The sequence below is a fragment of the Littorina saxatilis genome, linkage group LG17 (genome assembly GCF_037325665.1).
Source record: "Littorina saxatilis isolate snail1 linkage group LG17, US_GU_Lsax_2.0, whole genome shotgun sequence".
NCBI classification, from domain to species: Eukaryota; Metazoa; Mollusca; class Gastropoda; order Littorinimorpha; family Littorinidae; genus Littorina; species Littorina saxatilis.
Genome location: NC_090261.1, coordinates 25,898,913 through 25,920,448, shown reverse-complemented (window position 1 = coordinate 25,920,448; position 21,536 = coordinate 25,898,913). Strand labels below are relative to the sequence as shown.

Below are 21,536 nucleotides of genomic sequence, written 5' to 3'. Positions count from 1 at the left end.
TAAAATGACAGTTCTGTTTATTCAGACAGCAATTCAAATTCATGTACACTTGTACAAATTGCTTAACATCGCTCAACTATTACGAACATCTACAAATGTTCTTTTTTTAGAACTGGCTACATAAAGTCTCCCGGACAATCAACAGTCATGCAAACCTTACACATACTTTTCGCTTCTCTTTCTTTCCACACACTGCCTAATCACTGCAATGCAGCATACAATTCAATTAAAATTGTATCTGCTGCTTGTCACTGTACAGGAAGTAAATGCAAAACCAAAGGTCAACAAAAACACAATCATAAACACAAGTACAGTGTATAGGTGGAGATTTTGTTTTCAATAGTTCCTACCCATAACAAACATAATTCACTTCCATCAATCTACTAATTCAGAATGCACAAAGTTCTTTCACTACCACAAACAGCTCGCTAAATTAGAAAATAAAAACACTCAAATAATATTAAGCTCAACCCCACCGTCAGTAAAACGCTATCTTTGCAGTAGACGGACAAAGCAAAAGTGGCTGTATGCCTTTTCCCTTGCCGAGGAACATGACTACACAATCACAGACTTCAATGCAATATGTTCTTCCTGACTGTTAAAAATATAAAATATAAACAAATTAAATAAAGAAGTAACGCGCACACACACACACACACACACACAAAAGCAAAAAGTTGATGTTATATTTACAAACAGAATCACAAATGGCAACAAAATCCTAAATACTTTGGGGTCCCATCCCTGTCATCAGTCGTGGTGCTGTGTGTTTTGGTCCACACTTTAGTTGTCTGTGAAGTTGGGTTTCCTCTTTTCAACAAAGGCCGTCATGCCCTCCATCCGGTCATTCTGATAGAGGGAGAGAACAAAATCTAGAGGTCACATCTATTCTGCTTGTATGTAAGAGCAGACAGGTAAACAAAAATAAACATCAAGAATCAAAGCTTGTTGCTGTTTCTGTGAACTTTGTATACATGTCATGATTGTAACCCTTGTTAAAATAAACTTATGTTTAAACATCAAGAATCAAAAAGCATGTGACATCTCTCGCGCAAGTACAAGCCCAGTTAGACAGACATCCATTACTTGGTTTCTAAACTGAAAAAGGAATTTCAAGGAAATTTAAGGCACAGTAAGCCTCCCGTAAACCATCACAGATACTGTCAGGCTTTTACACACAGTACAAACACCCTTCCATTTGAACGCTCACCGAACGGGAACATCCTAGGTGCCCTACGTAAAGAGCGAGCAATTTTCAAAGAATTATTTTTTCGGATTGTCTCCATCACAATCGGACCCATCCTGAACTCAGGTCAAAAATGAGTTACTTCCCTTCAATTGGCGATAGCCGTGGAGCGATGATTATCAGAATGAATCAGACCGTGGTGCGTTTTGGCGCTAGACCTAACTTTTAAAATCTTAATAATAAATTGACAGCTTCTTACACAAACATTCTTAAATCATAAAAGAATTCTTTTTTCATGAAAACAAGATCAGTACAATTCGAAGTTTTGAAAGTTTGAAAAAAGAAAAGCCCGGAAGCAGGGTCACGCAAGGTCGTGGTTTTCGTTGCAGACGACGGTTTATAGGCAGTCAAAAGCCATCGCTAGAGTTCTTATGAACCACATTCGTTTGTTTTGTGAATAGTCAGAGGTACATAATAACGTGCTATTGCAGATAAGCTCACAGTGAGCCGCATTCAAATTACACTACAATGAAGACTGCATTGTGAAAAAGGGAAACTGGATCACACGGGTTCACAATGACTCAGGGGTAAGATAACCCACGCAAAAATAAATTCTTTGAAAATTGCTCACTCTTTACGGAGGGCACCTAGGATGCTCTCCAGCAGTGAGTGCTTAAATGAAAGGGTGTTTGTACTGCGTGTAAAAGCCTGACAGTATCTGTGATGGTTTACGGGAGGCTTACTGTGCCTTTAAAACAATAGTCAATTGCTTTCTTTTGGACATTTCTTTTAACCAGGTAACTGTTTATCTGGTATGATTGTGTATGATGCAACTTGTAATGACCAATATTTTCAACTTGCCATTTATAAATTTGCATTGAACACTTGAGTCCCTCTGTTTTTTAACTACACAAAAGCAGAACAAGAATGTCTTACTGTGGCGAATGTTGTGTGGAAGAAGCGTTTTTCCACGTGAAGTCCTTCAGCAAGGGACATCTCTTGACCTGCACATGAAACATAAACATCCTTGTCAGAAAAAAAAAAACGATTGAAAAAAACTGCACATTTTGTGGTGGTTGTAAAGGCACAGAACAGAGGTTTCTCCTTTTACAAACTAGAAGAGCTGTATACTTTAGTGGGCCATTCCTTCAAATTTCAAAATCAAGTGTTCCTCCTTTCCCTAATTCCTCTCACATAGCTGTTTATGCAATGGGAATGAGCACAAAGTCGCATTCATTAAGTGAATGACACTCGGCTGTGTGATCCCAGCCTTCCCATTGGAACCATAGCACTTCCACTCTGGGTAGGAGCCGAAGCCTGAAAAACCCACATGACTGATGGGATTCGAACCCATGACCTCCCCGCCCGCAGCCCAATGTGCTAACCACTGTGCCATGGGGGCCGGTTTGATTGTGTTACCACGACTGGACTAAACTCATTATTAAACGCATGCTCCACTTCAGCAAGGGACATAGCCACACAGAAGCAAATGTTGGCTCTTCAGATCATCTGCGACTTCAGTTACGAAGGCAAGAAATTAGCCATGAAGCATGTGTTCCTTCTATTCAGCACAACCAAACGTGAATTTTTAATTTCTTCTCACTACAATTATCGAAGTTGCACGTAATTAACCTACTGTATACAACTCTCCTGTGTTCACTTTCAAGTGAATAACTATCGTTCTGATATCATTTTAAAGTGAAGCTAAAGAAACCTGGTATCGGCACTGCTGTGCATCTCCTATGATCTCAATGGTATCAAGGCACGGGTCATAGCCCTTTGCTGCGACAAGGTTTGCCGATACCGGCACTTGTCTTGTCTAGACAGTGACGTCATTCATAGATGACGCCAATCATAAATGACGTTTGTCAAGGGAACTTATGCTTTCAAGTGTTGCTGCTTCCAGTGACAGGAAGGTATAGAGATTGATCATTGTATACAATCAATTTATCATTGTATACACAAATTACACAAACGTCATCTTGTGAGGGACCAAAAAATATTGAAACTCTCGGATGATTTTTTTGTGTGGTATCAACCGAGACCTACGGTCTCGGTTGATACCACAAAAAAATCATCCTCGAGTTTCAATATTTTTCGGTCCCTCACTCGATGACGTTGTGTAATCTCTATAAAAAACAGCACAAAGTAGTTTTCCATTCAGCACAGGAAATCCAGTATCTCAGGAATAGCACCATCAAAGTTTGCACCAGGTACTTACTTGCATTGACAGCTTCTTTGCACATGGAGCTGATAATTTTAGAGTGGCCTGCAATCTTTTCAGCAGTTTTGATGGCCTCGTCCACCAGCTGATCCACTGGCACCACTTTGCTCACCAAACCTGCACACAGTCATTGAGTCCATTAACCACTTGACTGCCTTAGGACGGGTATACCCGTCATGCGCTTGAGCAGCGGCAGCGCCTTAGGACGTGTAAACCCGTCTTCTCCGTTCCGGGATTTTCCAGAAATGCTACGTCACTGCTGACACACAAATAGCAGCCAATGGCTTGGTAGGATACCTCATTCTCATGAATAAACATAAATGGTGACGCGGTTTTGCGTCTGAAGGCTATTTTCGGCCTTGGCGACAAGGTAGGGGAGAGAAATCTCAACTCGTCAAAATGGCTAACGGTGACAGTCGACTGGGCCCTAGCAGGGAAAAACAAAGCCGGACTGACGCTACAGGCGGTGCAAATAATTATGGATACTGACAGGGGAAGGGGGAGATCTTCTTTCGGACGATTCGTTGGAAACAGGTAGATGATAGTGATTATAATCCTTTCTTGGAGCAAGCAAAACAGCCACCTGTGTTTGATCCACAGGCACCGGAAGATGCGCTGGACTGATTTTTCAAAAGTTCATATCTAAACATCAGTATAAACCAAACTAATTATTATTTCCATGATTAGACACTAAAAACAGATTCTAGGTTCAATTTCCCTTAAAAATAACATAAGTTTTACTTACCTACCTACTGCCAGTTTGGAGCTAGAATTTTTTGTGAATTATTACACCCCGAACTCCAATATTCCCTGGCAGTCAGGAATGCACATACGCAAGTTTTGATTGGCAGCGAAAGGGTTAACATTTACACCACCAGCTGAAATCAATCCTCTTCTTGTCAAAGAATCACAAGTTGTAAGCTTTTGAACCCAAACTGGTTTCAAAACAAAACAGCATTTTGACCCCATTTGTTGGTCATGCATTGTACCCAAAAGTGTGAGAGCCTTTCATGGAAGGCATATTATAGCTCTTGATGCTAAAGCAGGCGTTTTGTTTTTGTCATTTTGTTTCTGTTTTTTTGGGTTTTCATTTTTTACAGTGTCTGTTTTGAAATTGGTGAAAATAATTATCTTTTCTCTGCTGTGCATTTGAGATTATTATGAATAAGCACCCAACATGACATTGCCCTTCTGAAGTTGATGAAAATCATGATCTATTCTCTGCTGTGCATGTGACATTATTGTGTGAAAACACCAAGTGACCGGATGCTTTTTTTCTGGCTGCTGTCATGGTAACAGACTACATGTACTTCACAACTCACCAGCTTTTTCTGCTTCGAGGGCAGACATTCTGTCTCCTGTCAGCACGATTTCCATGGCTTTGGACTTGCCTACAGCACGAATCAGTCGCTGCGTGCCTCCAGCCCCTGTACAAGGTAGCAATAAAGATACTAAAACCTCCCACCAAAAATGTTTTTTTATGCTCTTGCTTGGTGAAATATGAAAATCAGAAATTATGAAAGTTTTGATTTGAAGAAGCAGACAAGTTTCAATCATATCAGTGCTGGTCCCTACCCTCCCCACACACACAAACAGACATGCACACACAGATGCGCACATACATGCATGTACACACACACGCACGCACACAACCAAATACAGTATAGAATCATTTATAACATGTATTTTCCCTCAATCATGCAGTCAATGAAAGTAAAAAATACCAAACAAAATACTAGCATACATACATGTGCTAAAAACACACACACACACACACACACACACACACACACACACACACACACACACACACACACACACACACACACACTCACCTGGAATGGTTCCCAGTGTGATTTCAGGCTGGGCAAAACTTGCTTTCTCTCCAGCGTAGATAATGTCACACATCATGGCAAGTTCACATCCACCACCCAGCTACAAAACAACCGCAACATTACTTAAAAATATGTTTCTGATTCACAATCCGATAAATCAATCAGTCAATCAATCAACAATATGATGTATGCTGGGGAAAAACAAAATGACTTCAAAAAGAACATGCTCTTGTTCAGTTCAGCAAAATATCATTTACACAAACACTGTACTAAGTTTTAATGCAAGTTTTAATTTCAGGTTCAGTTCATTCCTGAAGTAAACTTAACCTGTAAGTTAAATGACGATGCATATTGTAATGATATTTTTCTGATGAACTATCAGTGACTATACTTGGAAAATCTTGGCCACGCCAACCCTCCCGATCCCCTCAGAACATGCTAGAATTGTAAAAAAAGTAACCCCACCATTTTGTACTTGACACTGGGATAATAATATTACACAAAAAGAGGTAAGCAATGACAGGGGAGGGGGTTGGTGCAGTTGGTGCAGATATACATGCACACAGATACAAAAGACAAGGAAATATAGTTTTTTTGTTTCATGGAAGTTTGCTGGTAGAAAGGGCAGAAGATATAACACAATCAAGGAAGAAAGCATGCAACCAATCGAAAGGCACAGTCCCTCCCGGTCAGCAAACCAGATTTGTCTGGGCTTCTAGGTCAGATAAGACCATCCCTCAACTTGGACACATACAAAAAATCAACATCTTCCTGTGCAGATTGGGTATTGTTTCATCAGTTCATTTCTTAAAAGACACTTGTGTCCATCTGTGAAATTGACTCATAAAAAAAAGTCCCACTCTGCACACGTACAGTGCACACAGGCAGGTGATTTTGGGTATGATCCCAAATGGAGGGAAGCTCTTATCTCATATAAAAACCTGACTAGATCTCAGATAGTGATCAGAACTGTTTTCACGGGAAAGACTGTGGCTTTCATCCATAGGAAGAAGGAACCATTCTACGTACAGCGTGTCCATTTACAGCAGCGATAGTCGGCTTTCTACATTTGCTGACAGAGTGGAAGTTAGCAGGAAAATCTTGCTCAATGACGCTTTCAAATGTCTTTTGACTCATCTCAGGCACATCTGCACCAACTGCAAACATAAGGGGGCACTAACTCAGACTAGCCAAGCATTCCCAGGCATTCAGCAATACACCCTTTAGGAGTCTCAGGCGAGAGTCTGCGCATTGCATGCTGGGATTGCAAATTGTACCAAACACGAGGTCTTCAGAAGAGGTACATTGCCGATTGCGTTCAAGTTTTCCCTCGTAAGCTCTTATCTCTTTGATATTTCTGTGGTTTTTGTCCCACGATAGTTTCATGATTTAAGCGGAATGGATCTCGAGTGTGTTTGGTACAACGGAGCGCCCCCTGCCGCCAAAAATGTGACTAGCCGCGCATGCGCACTCGAAACTCCGAAGGGGTGTATACAAAACAAGTATTTTCACGTGTGCAACTTTTTTTTCTTCTCTACAGAAGGAACTGTCCCCACAACAGCATCGGGTGCTTTACTGTTCCTGCAAGGAATATCATGGAGAAGCTCCATGCCAGAAAATTTCTTTGTGAGATTTAATGTCAGAGCATCAGAATTTAAGTTTCACTTCAGTATAAAATGGTAGAAAAAATCTATTGTTGTTCCATTTCATGTTTTCTTTATTTTGACAAACGCTGTTAAGTGGGGCCAATTCAGTTAACTATTTTAGCAGTACTGGTTAGCCTGCCCTGAATGCGTACAGCATATCCGTTGACTGCCGCAATGATGGGTTTCCGGCATTTTGAAACAACGTCCCAGTCAGTCAGAAAGTTAGCGTTGTAGGTCTCAGCGAAAGTCTTCATCTGCTGCATCTCCTTGATATCTGCTCCAGCTAAACAAAATCACAAAGGCTAATTGAGGCACACCAACGTTGCCACTCAAGAGTGGCCGCAAACAATGATGGCGTGACAATGACAATGAAGTCCCAGTGCATGTTATGCACTACAGTGGAACCCGCCTTTTAAGACCTCCAAATATCTGAGAAAATCACGTCTTAAATAGGAAGGAGTCTTAAAATGGGGGGAAATTTACAGAGGTTATGAACAGAAAATCTGAGAAATCAGGGTCTTTGGGGGGGGAGGCTTAAAATCGGGGTTCCACCTTGTTGTTTGTACATTTACTTGTTCAAGGAATGTTGCACGCACTGAATACACAATGGTAAAAAAATAACAATTATGCTTAAAACCATTCCAGTGTTTCCAAATGTTTTTATGACCCATTGCACACAAAACTCTTCATGTGTTTTTCATTATGTTGACTCAAACCTGTGTTGAACCAAATGTTCTGTTCACAAGATTTCAGTGATGTGTACAGAAAAACAAATGCACATGTAGTTGTGTAGTTCGGCCTAAAAGGTTTGGTTTATTATGCTTCAGAGAGAGAGAGAGAGAGAGAGAGAGAGAGAGAGAGAGAGAGAGAGAGAGAGAGAGAGAGAGAGAGAGAGAGAGAGAGAGAGAGAGAGAGAGACACACACACACACACACAACCACACACACTCAACGATCACATTCATCATACCAGCAAAGGCCTTGTCACTGCCTGTAATGACTATGCAACCAATATCTTTGTCCTTTTCTGCATCATCCAAAGCGACGGTCATTTCCAACATGAGAGCATCGCAGAGGGCGTTGAGTGCTTTTGGTCTGTTCAGCTTGATGAGCGCCACATTCTTCTTCTCTCCACGCTTCTCCACTATCAAGTTTTGGAACTGACCTACGACAAATAATAACGTGCATCCTCAGTTATGAATCTTAAAGGGACAGTGCAGGGGTCACAGTAATGAGTATTGCTGAAGCAATGATTTGTCTTTTTGTTGCAGATTACGATATAAAATGTTAAAAAGCTTTAACAGTCCACTCGTATCATCAGGAATCCTGACTTGTCTTGGACACTCTTGGATTTCAGGAACTGTCTTTGAAACCAAGGAATAGATGATGTTCGAAGAACAAAAAAGTCAAGTGTTTTTATGGGCTCTTGAAGAGTTACGCGCACTCCTTCATACAGAAGCAAACACATGCTTCCACTGATCAGTGATGGCAAGCCATCATGGCATCACAGTGAAAAATCAGCTCTGACATGCATGTTATGCAGTATTTTTGTTTGGAGAAACACATACTGACACATCACAGCTCACTCACTATTTACTACCACCATGACCACTTACCTCCACTTTCCAGTGCCCATGTATGCTCGCTTCAGATTGAAGGGAAGCAACTCTTCCATAACCGCAACCAAATACTTACTTTTACGTTTACTTGTATACGTTTTATGTTGTATATTGTAATTCTGTGGTACACCACACCTGAGTTTCTTGTTGAGATAAAAAAAAGTGTTCTATGTCTACTTATGACCAACGAACATTTGTACAAAAATCATGACATCGGCACCTGTGACCCATTCAGTTCCCCATGAATAGTGTTCTCCCTACTTATTAGAAGCTTCTTTTAATAACAACATCAGCACATATTTTTCTGTAATGTGAAAAGACTAAAAGTAGTAAAAGTTTTAACGCTCCTGGTACAGCATTCCAAGTACATGTATGGCATTGCAACCCAAGTAAAGGGGGATAATTTCATCTTTGATTGCAGTCACTATAAACAAATCACAAACTTCTTCCATCATGACCGCGTCCTCACACCTCATAGGACGTAAAAGGCACACTCCTCGTGTAAACTGTTTGGCTCACTGTCTCTGATCTTGCCAGGCTTTTACTGTCAATTACATGGGATATGACCATCCCTCCACTTGGTCACAGCCTGCATGCTCTATGTGGGAAGCTTTTGATGAAGTAATTTCACAAATGCCAGAGGTGGCGTTTTAAGAAATTAATTCATCAAAATCGTCAAACTCATCACTTCAGGCAGCAAGGATGTTGGGTTTTGGTATGTGACCAAGTCAGTGCACAGGCGGAAGGTATCGTCCACTGGACTACTACTATCACAGAAAGACTACAAGGTACATCACTCACCTTCGAGTCTTCTGTGTTCTTGGAGTCGCTTCCGGGGGAAAACTATTGTTCAAGACGGTTTGCCTCTTCCTACAGTCTGTGTAAGGCCAAAAAAAATAATAGGTGTGGTTACGGTAACATAGCCAAAAAAAATAGGGTAGGTAGGTAGGCAATCACTTTTTTTTTTTTTTTAACTTTTTTTTCTAATGTGTACAAATTAAACCTACTTGACAGGGAAATAAGTGTGCGACTCGGGCGCTTTCGCTTTCATTGCGTTTTTTGCACTCTTTTTTTTGTGTGTGTGTGACAAATGTAATAAAAAGTTATAGGATCGGCCCCTAAAAATAGGGTAGGTCGGGTTACCGTAACCACACCTTTTTTTTTAGGCCTAAGGTCAAATAAATACAGTTGAATGATTGTTTGAACTGTATGTACCTTTAATTTTCAGCTTCCGTCCCTTGCAGGTTGTTTTTAACCATCATTTGGACGAATCTTCGTTTGCGAGCCGCCAACTTCCACCGGACGTCAAACTCATGCATCCGCACCGAATTTGCATACCAGCGCTCATTGGTCTAAAACATATGTAAATATTGGGCAGCAAAGGGAAGCTACCCACGGGAGTTTTCACTTTCGGTATTAGTGAAGATCCGTTCGGCATTCAAAATGAGGAAAACGTTATTTTTTTGGTAAGTACTGAATTTATGAATGAACAAGAAACGAGCGAAAAACTAAATTGTTTCGTTTTATAAAATTAGCTGAAAGTAAACATTATTTTTTCAAAATTATATGTAGATATAGCCTAGTGTGTTGATGCAAATTCGGTGCGGATGCATGAGTTTGACGTCCGGTGGAAGTTGGCGGCTCGCAAACGAAGATTCGTCCAAATGATGGTTAAAAACAACCTGCAAGGGACGGAAGCTGAAAAGTAAAGGTACATACATAGATACAGTTCAAACAATCATTCAACTGTATTTATTTGACCTTACACAGACTGTAGGAAGAGGCAAACCGTCTTGAACAATATTTTTCCCCAGGAAGCGACTCCAAGAACACAGAAGACTCGAAGGTGAGTGACGTACCTTGTAGTCTTTCTGTGATAGTAGTAGTCCAGTGGACGATACCTTCCGCCTGTGGTCAGTGAAGGCCCATGCCCATGGGCATGGTCATAGCCTATGTAAAAAAAAGCCTGGCAAGATTTGAGATGGTGAGCCGTACTAATTTCACAAAAAGGAGCGAGCCTTTAAATTACTCAGCAAACGTATGATTTTTTTTTATAACCCACATCGTACGCTGAAAAAAAGAAAGAAAATGAAAATTTATGTCCGGCACAAGGTGTCCTTCACTCCTTGAACTCTGACCACGGCTATCTCAAACTTGACTTGTGTTGGAAACCGAACTAAAAAGCAGCCGACATGAACGGAGGAACAAGACAGATGTTTGCTTGCATCATACTCATTCCAACCTGTTGAGAGTAGCCTCTGGTGTAGTTGAGAAACCATGCCAGTGTTACTTTTAGCCGCTTGCAGCAAAACATTTCTGCAGACAGAGCCGACGACACATCCTACGGAAGCCATCTTGAACTTTGAAGCACGGCTGCCTAAAGGTATGGAATGGCTTACAAAAGAAACGACCCGAAAACACGTGGAAGTGATTTTTAGTCAATAACCAAGAAATAAACATCAAATAATCAAAACTACAAACATAGTAAGATTACCAGATATCGCATTAAGATATGTACCCAGAAAACGAAATTTGTTAGAACTGCTTGTTCTTTACAACATGATCTAAGGGAAGCTACCTGGCTTATATGCCAAAAGGCTTTCAAGACAGCGTTCTTCCCCTTGTTACTTTAGCACCAGTGATCTGTGTTTTCCACCAGGCTTTACTGGAGATGCTTTCACTAACTAGCGTGTCAACAGCGAATCAGCGTAGTGATAGGGCCTGATATTTGAACGAAACAAGTTTCGAACCACGATCCCATTAAAAAAGAAACACCAACACAACACACAATACACACACTGACACACACACCAGGGGCCTAAAAAAAAAACTGAGAAGAAAAAAAGTATAAAAAATAAATGCATTTGAAAATAAAGAAAAACTGAAGGCTCAGATAAGATTGCACCAGATTGCTCCATTTTCCTTGATTTTTAATGGAAATTTTCCGCGGGGGCATGCCCCCGGACACCCCTAGGAGCTAGCATTTGTCTTCTAATTACGGTTTTGGAAGGTAGTTGGGTAATTTGCTGGCTCAGGTTGCACCAGATCGGTAAATTTTCCTTTTTTTTCTTTTTATCCAAATTTGTCTTCTTAAATTTACTTTTTTTGAAGGTGTACTAGGGCAAGTTTCTTGCCTCAGATTGCACTTGCTCCGTTTTCGCCCGGCCCTAGCTCAGCTAAACGCTTCGCGTCGTCGAATTGTCCCTTAAAGAAATTTGGACCCCCCCCCCCCATTAAAAATGATGTCATCCGCCCCTGGTGTGTGTGTGTGTGCGTGTGTGTGTAAGAGCCTCACGGTGTGAAAGGGTGTGTTTCCGTGCATGCGTGCGTACGTGCAAGCGTGTGTGTGTGTCACTGTGTGACGGTATGCTCGTGCGTGCGTGCGTGCGTGCGTGCGTCCGAGCGTGCGTGTATGTGTGATACAGTTCTGCAGATGGACTATGGCGGACGGACGTTGAGCAGTGCAAGGATGAGGATGCTTTCTCAGACAGTGTCCACTCGACAATTAGTCCGTCTTCTGAGGCTACGACAGTCATCTGTGATTTACACTGACAAGGCGGTACTGCAACGATAGTTATGCTTTCGATAAACAGGTGCGTGAAGTCAACAGAGACATCTGTGAATAGAAAATGCCAGGAACATGCCAAATGGCCATATTACTTCTGTATAGTGGGCCGACAGACTTTGTTGTGTACCTACGCCCCGATATCAAATGTGGGAGTCAGCAACTGTTTCCATTTGCTTGTCCTCTGGCCCTGGCAGTTGTAAAAAAAAAAAGCGAATATTGTCTGTTTACACTTTTGTTATGATCTCATTATAAATTATAGCTGCGTTAAAGTAATGTTGATGGAAGTTTCCTTACTTTATTTATTAAAGCTGCACCCCCCCCCCCCCCACATCCCTTATTGTTTTATGCTGAAACCTGGATATGTTTTTGTTTTTTTGGCAGACGCCCAAGTAACTCTTTGTTTTGTGCGACATCCTGGATATCTGTTTTGTATTGTTAGCTTTGTGGTTGTTTAAAATAATGTTGGAAATTCCTTTACGTTAAAAAATGTGTATCAAAACGTCAATGTCTGAGCGTCTACTGTTATGTTAAGAAAAAAACCACTGTCTCTTTTACACACACACTCACCCCCCCTCCCACACACACACACACACACACACACACACTCTCTCTCACTCTCCACAGCCACCATTACAATAACACAGCATACAGTTTTGTGTTTGACATGTATATACTTTATTTTATCAACATACACATACATGCTTCTGACAAACCCAACATTCGTTATTACACAGGAGCATGACTTTATCTTGTTTACCATCAGTGAAATGAACATTCAAACAAATGATTTGTGTTTCGAATGAAGGTTTCATGTTCTTTGGACACAAACACAACAGTTTGTACTCTCGGAGTGTAAAAAAACCCCACCTCAATAAATCATCCGCGCATGTTCCAAAACATTAAAAGAAAAACAAAAACCAGTTGTGGTTTTGCTGATGAGAGTTATTATGAATTATCATCATTTTCGGTATTGCACATTCGCAGAACGTATTCAGACATTGGTAAGCAGCCACGTCGTAAAGGTACGTGAGCGCAATTTTTTTCAAAACAAGTGTTAAGTAACAGTCGCCATTTGCACGATATCACTTGAGTCAACACGTTTTACAGAATGGCAGAGTTGTAACTGTTCGGCACTGATTCAACTGGCCTCCTATTGTAGGAATACTTTTCATCTTCAATAGTATAGTCACATCAAAACTGGTTTTAAAAAATTGCGCCTTGGAAAAGCCGCGGGGGACAAACTACGCAATAAACCTACAATATCTTGCAAACCAACCAACACTTTGTCCATAATGCACGGTTGTAACCCCCACCACAACTATCTGGACGGTGGCTGGAACACTTTTGCCGTTTAAACTTGTTCATTCCATACATCATTGCCACGCTAGACTATATTGTCCAGGCTAACCTCCACATGAGAATGTCCTTGCATGTTAAACTGTGCCCCGTTTCTTTTTTTTCGGAGCAGGTATATCATACTGTGTTATGCTGGTAATACTGAATGGACACACGTGACCACCATCCAGACAAGACATTGGCCACGTATGTTTAAAGGTAGCGTTCCGCTTCTCGTGCAAACGATCACGTATACAGTGGACGCTTTTCATGGCAGCATGTGTGTTAGTTTCAAAATTAACTTAATTCGAAAAAAAAATCCAATTATGCACAGAAAGTGGGCAAACTGTATGTAGATTTTTGGTCTGTGTCTAAGATACGTTTATTCCACGTAACAGCTCGCACCGATCTATAATTTAATTTTTAAAAAAGCCCAACTCTACTCAAAAAGTAGACACGCTGTATACTATGTGTGCAAGACACGTTTGTCTGGCCATGTGAAAGCTCACCCCGCTGGTTGAAGGTCTATACTTTTACTACACTTAGATCCATAGGGGAAGGAAAGGCATGTTAATTGTTCTGTGGAAAACGTCGACACGTGGAGGACAGGATTTCGCCCGACATGTTAAAGGCATGGCACAGCATGACAGCACAATTAATTGTTATGAATGAGTACAATAGCAATACATGTAGTCACATAATGTGAGCAGAAGTTTGAATCAAACACACACACACGCACGCACGCACGCACACACACACACATATCAGTACACACACACACACACACACACACACACACACACACACACGCGTATCTCGCAAAAAACAAAATGTGTCCCCATTCACATAGCATAACATGGAAATGTTCACATTACGGTCGAGTCCGCGAAATATAGCCTATTTATGATACGGTGTGATGAGAAAACTGAAAAGACATGTCCATGCGGTGGTTCCAAACCCGGGGAAGTAGCACAAGGGAATCAACTCATCTTTGGATGATGTGAATCAAAGCAGTTGTCTCCCGTATTGGAATCAAGCCGTGGTGGATGGGAACGTCACTGCCGTACATGAAGAAAACTCAGTATCATAGCCAAAGGCAAAATATTCGACGCACATGAGGGTGACCTTATATGGTAATGGTGTGTTCCCGGTATGTGCAATGGAGTCACAAGCATCAAAGTCAAGAGAGAAAAAAAGGACCAACATGCACACTCAGAAAGTTTCAGAATCCATCAATAATAGGATTTACAAAAATTGATGGTCATTGTTGCAACACACAGAACATAAACATATTGCACGATTATACGGTGACATGGCGGATAAGCGTATAATTGATATCCATGCGTCATCTTTATTATTTTACAAAAATACGGCATTCCCTATAATGTTACCTGCACATATCTGGCAAACAGTACAGTACCGATATACACGCAAGAGTACAGAACACACAGACACAGACACACCGGCAGACACAGACACACACAGAACAAAATACGGCATTCCCTTAAATGTTACCTGCACATAACCGGCAAACAGTACAGAACCGGTATACACTCAAGAGTACAGAACACACACACACACACACACACACACACACACACAGAACTACCCGCCTCATTCCAGCTCTTTTGACACTTCAAGTCCCTCAATCCTCTTCCCTTCAATACTCAGTTCACCCCCTCCCTCTACCCCACCCCCCATATAACAACATACAAGCAAGTGCCTTGAGATACAGTATGAATGTAGGCTTACACAAATCAGCCAACTCGATCCATTTTCTTTTCATTGGATCATGGGCGTGGTTACATACATCAAAAGACACCACTGTGCTTCTTTCATTGAATCAATTTGCACTTTTGTATCCATACACAAAAACAACAACCGAGCATAAAACATCTCAAGAAGGAATAGTTACCGGCCCTTGGAAACCGTCACCTGTCATAGTCTTGCCTTGCACAACACAAAACCTGAAAAATACTACAGAATCTAACCTGCCTTCTCGTGGAAATGAACATGTAAACCAACATACATTGCGAACGTGTTTTTATTATTTTTCCAGCCTGGAAAAACAGCAACCTTCCACGTGGATCCACCGCCATAACCAACAGCTGGGCTGCGTCCTGTGCACAGATAGATGTTTTGGGCTGAATTATTTGTACAGGTTGACAAAGGTGTTTAATTTCCCCCCAAATTCACACTCTGCACAGAATGCAGCCAGGTCTGTGAGTTGTGGTAATTGACCAAGTGGAGGGCTGCCCTCAGCGCATGTGAAAGCCCAGACAAATCGGTGATGCCGGTTTACATGTTTACACGGGGAGGAAGGCATCTTTAATACATGCAATCAAAATATAACGATAAGCAGGAAAAATAAAGAAAAGAAAATACATGTAAAATGAAACAATCACTTATTATTTTGTTGTCGTCAATTCTGCACAGACCCATTTTATTTAGAAAAAACGTGGCAACATTAATCTTTTCAAATGTTGCCCAACAGTGTTTCCAATCAACACACAAAAATACCATTTTGCAGTAAATCTCTCTCTCTCTCTCTCTCTCTCTCTCTCTCTCTCTCTCTCTCTCTCTCTCTCTCTCTCTCTCTCTCTCTCTCTCTCTCTCTCTCTCTCTCTCTCTCTCTCAGTCTCTCTCTCTATCTCTCTCTTCATTCATCGTCATTGTGATCAGAAAAAAAATGTTATTCATGGCAATGTTGTTTTCCTAGCAAAGCGTTTCTCTAGAGTCATTTATGTCGTTCTGACAACTCAACGACCGTTTAATCTGCCTTAACGCACCTGCGCACCCTTACGTCAAAGTAATTGGAGAAAGCTGAAGCAGTTGCAACACGCACACAGTAAATTAAAGGCCCCTTCCTTCCTGTGTGGACAATATTGTAAGTTATCATACATCTGTCCAGGCTTTTGCGAGGTTTAAGAGCATCCTTCCACCAAGACACATACTACAAATCTACAGCTTGGCTGCTTTCTGTGGAAATGTCTTGCTGCATTAATGTTATAACCGACAACCATGGTGAGCTGCTAAAGTAATTAAGCCCCCCCCCCCCCCCCCAAAAAAAAAAAAAAAAAAAAAACCCAACAAAACCCACCCAGCAACAACAAAAACGAAAAAAAAACCAACCCCACCCAAAAACAACAAAAACGAGAAAAAAACTTTCCACGGGAAGCAGCCAGGCTGTTTACTTTGTGTATATATCCAAGTGGAATGATACTTTCATCCCATACACATCTGTGAATGATTGTTTATTTATCTATCTATTTATTTATTTATTTATTAAGGAGATTTCTACAGCGCATAACTAAAAGCACTATGCGCTTTACAATATCACTAGGTATAAGCACACGCAAACATGGGAAGAAAGGGATCTATGGTCGTGAGTGTTGTTTACCTTGTAGATTCAAATCATATTGTTTTACTATTCATGTACAGGCACCAACATGACTGTTGTTGTCAGTCTGTCCACAGTCCAGTCTGTACCCATGGTTTACGTAGGGCATTCATCCCCCAGTTACTCCCCCACTCCTCCACGTCTGCAATTCGCTCTTTCGTCAAATGTCCTTTGCGAAAAAGAACAGGAGCTTGCAAACAAACGCAATTTCCCTCACGATTCAACCACAAACAGCACAGTAAGACATGCCTTCTTCATGTTTCTGACGAGCTCAGATCTGACCCACAGAAAAGTGGCAGAAGGCGTGGTCTCCAAAATCACAATCTTGTCAATTCGAATCACCATATATTGTTCTCCCGTGATTCGAAAAATAGAAAAGACTAGAAGAACTGCACTAATGTTTTCTCTCAAAAGTTTGACTAAAGTGTCGGGTACTTTACTTTTGAAAAAATGGTCAACATTGCGTCTTTTTTTTAAACTTATTTCGGGTGGTTTCTGATATATAACTCGCAGCGCGATTTGGTCAGCCACCTCAAACAGTTAAATATTCACATTTTTTCAATACTCACGGCAAGTTTCAAATCAATCAATGGCCAGATTAAGATGCAGTGTCACTGACTGCGGTACGACAGTATCACATTGTACATTTATTTAAGCAACTTTAGGCGGGCGGACCTGCAAGCCCACAGCATCTATCGTTTTAATTAAGAAACTGAAGGGGGAGACCCTCTGCCAGATATTTCCTGAAAGCTTCAACATTACCAAAGATAAATCTGGGAACAAATTCCTTCAGCTATCCCTTTCACCTTAGAAAGAGCAACGGCTTCGGTTCTGCTTGGATTAGAGCTGAAAACGGTTTGCGTTTCAAATCCATTTTTCACCAAGAACATCACTTTTAACTCAAAACGCAGAAGCCGGTTTTCGTTTTAAATCTATTTTTCACCAAGAACATCACTTTTAACTCAAAACGCAGAAGCCGGTTTTCGTTTTAAATCTATTTTTCACCAAGAACATCACTTTTAACTCAAAACGCAAAAGCCGGTTTTCGTTTTAAATCTATTTTTCACCAAGAACATCACTTTTAACTCAAAACGCAGAAGCCGGTTTTCGTTTTAAATCTATTTTTCACCAAGAACATCACTTTTAACTCAAAACGCAAAAGCCGGTTTTCGTTTTAAATCTATTTTTTCACCAAGAACATCACTTTTAACTCAAAACGCAGAAGCCGGTTTTTGTTTTAAATCTATTTTTCACCAAGAACATCACTTTTAACTCAAAACTCCACATCAGCCATATAGGGAGCAGTGCCCCTACGAGTCTGGTGACCGAGGCAACAGGACACCAGCTGCAGTCCTGCCCACTCTGCGAGGATCTGAGAAAGGGGGCCTGCTCAGACTCCACCCCAGTAATGGTGGCCCTGAAGCTCTACCGCAGTCTGGAGGACCTGCGGCGCACTGCAACCTTCATCCACTTTATCTCACGAACCAAAACAATCTCAAAAGGTTCAGCACCGCCGTGAAGAGTCTGGATACTTTGTCTTGAGTTCCTCCTTGAACTTCCGGAAGAGTAACCGGTTTCGGTTCTGCTCTTCCTCTTTGGTGGGGTGGAAACTGGTTTGTGACTTGAAGCCCTTGTGCAGGAGGAAGGCGTTGTTGAGGACGGCGAAGTTGTATCCTGCCACGTGCATCTCACACACCTGCAACAACACAGACAATGGCACGGTAAGAATTTGCAATGTGCGACGCAGGTATTAAGTCGAGCAAAAATCATCAAATATTGGGAGTCTGGAAACAACATTACATGCACAGACGAACAGACAGAAATACACATTCACAAACAAAAATGTGCATGCAGGCACACACACACACACAAAAACTTCTCTCCTTCTAACCCCCCCCTCCAACGCACACACACTCGCACTGTGGGTAAAGGGGAGGTTGAAATTCCTCAAGAAAAAGTCCCATGTCCAAAGCATGCTTCTTTGGCTTCAGATGTTGTTGTCCGTCTTACAGTTGTTTACAAGGGTACACGGATTTTGCATATTCCATAAAACCTTCACCGAATTGAACCCAGTCAAAAAAGTTTTACTAGCGTAGCAGTAGAATATCTTTGACCACGTAAAACACATTACATTCGTACCCTCAATATACAGATTACATTTATATACCGTGTTTCTTTCTATCACTAAAGTCCCCTCCCTCAAAAATTCACCGACCCAAGCTAATGTCCGATCCCGTTTTAGTGCTTATTTTCACAACCATTGCCTCGTCAGCCCAGCAGATATAAAGATCGAGGTAAATCCAGCTCTACAAACTGTGCGAGACCCACAAGCACGAGCAATTGATTGGAAGGACAAGGTTTACATTGGCATTAGCTTCGCGGAAAGCGGCGGCCAGATTTGTTTAGGCTGCATGGGGCAAACACAGCGCTTGATCAGATTAGGCGCTCTTCCTTCGTTGAACACAGTCTGGCTGCCTGTGTTTGCCACGCGGAGATAATGCGATTCCGAGGATTCGAATTCTCGTTCGAACGGCCGGTTCTGATCGGCAGCTTGCATTTGCATGAAGAGGCCAGGCTGAGCCTTGATGACAGTTTGAACACGGTCCATTGGACGAGACCCGGTGAGGTCCAGTCTGGACAGGGGCTAGGTATATAGGTGTGGAATGTCAGAAATCGTCTTTTGAAAAGCATGAAAAGGGTGGTCGTGGGTGCCGTTCGCCGTTACAAATCAAAACGAGAAGTCGAAGACGTACTGATAGCAATTTCCATTTTGATACTTGTTGTTTTATTTTTGTTTTGAAGTCGCAATATAACCGCTCACCTTTCCTGCTGACATTTATGTATTCAATCGCTAAAACGGAGCCGTAGAGGCAGAAACGTTTACCTCAGTGACTATGATCGAACTGCCTTGGGAAGGTACCCGTAACTCGACTTGATGACTTGACACCAACACCGATTTGAATTTATTCAGACTGAGCCAAAATTAAACTTTAACGATAAAGCAATTTCACGGGAAAACTACATGACATGATGATTTACTAAATATTCTAGCGTGGCTTGCGCCGAGGTCGAAAAAGGGTAAACCCAAAACAGCGGGAGTGGTGTAATTGGCGTAACAAACGAACGTGATTACCCCGTTGGCGTTGTGCCCGTGCACTGGCAGCAGTAAATCACAGCTATCTTATCTCATCCTTGACTTCTTGCCTCTACCGCCCCCGGGCGTGGCCAGTGCGACACACACATTGAAATAATTGAGAAATAAAAGTCTGCATCCGTCGCAGCAAACGGTTACAGTAGCACTTTTAAACAGAAAAAGGCTCGACCTCAGAAGAAGAAGAAAAGAAGAAATATATAATGGAAAGCTTGATATCATATTTCTGAATTATTACTTTTTCTTCATTTCAAAACTTATGACTTCTTGATATTCAATTATTTGTTAGTAGTTCTTTTTCCTTCAGAAACATGAACTTGACACTTTTGCAATAAGGGGTAAGAGAGAGAGAGAGAGAGAGAGAGAGAGAGAGAGAGAGAGAGAGAGAGAGAGAGAGAGAGAGAGAGAGAGAGAGAGAGAGAGAGAGAGAGAGAGAGAGAGAGAGAGAGAGCATCCTCAAATTGACTTTGATTTGTTGGTTTAAAAACACAGTTGACTCGACTATGCTGCCGTCATCCACTATGATCCAGCATTTATGTACATGTCAGTTGCTCTTGAAGGACGAAGTAACCGATTTTCTTTTTGCGCGCTGTAAACACCCTAAACAAGTCAGGTGAGCTGGATTGTGGACATTCAAAATTGCTTTTCCCTGGAGAATAAAAGAAGCCATTTTACAATGACAGCCCCTCGTTCCAGAACGTACACAGCAAACAGAAAACGCGGTGCGGATCGGCAATGAAAACGCAAACCAGATGCCATCCACCAACGAAGGGCTCTCGGTTTGATACAGAATATAACTCCTTTCCTCCACCATCAGCGTGGGATGCATAAATTAGACGCTAAGAAAGTTACAGGCAACGACCGTAGAGGACAGCGTGAACTTGACACCTTAATTGCATTCATTTAAACCTCAAAATAACACAGGGGAAATTAATATCAAGATAAATGACTGTCCAAGACATTTTGGATTTTTTCAAGTGACAATCGAAGGTGTTTATATTTCTATTTTCGCTGCTAATGTTAAAAGTTTGCAACCCCACTCACATAACTGCAATGAATTTGTCAAGGCAATGTTACTCAGTGGAGCTTTTATGAAGTAAACCCTTCCCAGAACTTAAACTGAAAAAACGGTGTCAAAAGCAGTGCATTTTACTGGGCGTTGGCAAACAACAATTTAAGCGAAGATGTCATCATAACACACGAATTAGGCTCTAATTGTTCAGGAAAATACATTTGCAGGTTTTTGGCGCTATGCACAAATTGCAGCGACTGAAGCATTCCCTCGTTGTTTTCAACGTAGCGCTATTCTAAACACAATAATTAGTTAAGTTCATTCTGACAGAACCCGTTGCAAAGTCACCGTCATTAGTGATCTATAAACTTAAAAAGCAGGTATTATTCCCAGAGAGTCATCATGCTCTTCAACGTGCAGCGATTCTAAATGTGAAATGCGCATGTACAAATTGATGACAGCATTCCGCCCATTCAGAATTACGGTTTTGACATTTCAGGAGAGAGAAAAAATAAATTGGTGGGGAAAAAGGATGGTAGAGCCCTCAGGGACGCTGCCGGG

General features: G+C 41.5%; 2 protein-coding genes across 2 annotated transcripts in view; both read right to left on the bottom strand.

Annotated features, from left to right (window-relative positions):
* Positions 1-10,901, bottom strand: LOC138951787 (enoyl-CoA hydratase, mitochondrial-like). Its single transcript, XM_070323337.1, has 8 exons — positions 10,752-10,901; positions 7,861-8,055; positions 7,044-7,174; positions 5,246-5,345; positions 4,733-4,837; positions 3,408-3,527; positions 2,123-2,190; positions 1-849 (listed from the first exon to the last, which is right to left on the bottom strand). The coding sequence occupies exons 1-8, from the start codon at positions 10,861-10,863 to the stop codon at positions 784-786; spliced, it is 897 nt and encodes a 298-aa protein (XP_070179438.1). The 5' UTR covers positions 10,864-10,901; the 3' UTR covers positions 1-783.
* A 5,616-nt stretch (positions 10,902-16,517) lies between these two features.
* LOC138952453 (beta-1,4-glucuronyltransferase 1-like) overlaps positions 16,518-21,536 on the bottom strand; it is a 142,845-nt gene continuing 137,826 nt past the window's right edge. Inside the window, exon 4 of the mRNA XM_070324128.1 lies at positions 16,518-18,508. Coding sequence (XP_070180229.1) covers positions 18,317-18,508 — 192 coding nt within the window. The 3' untranslated portion in view covers positions 16,518-18,316. The remainder of the gene's footprint in view (positions 18,509-21,536) is intronic.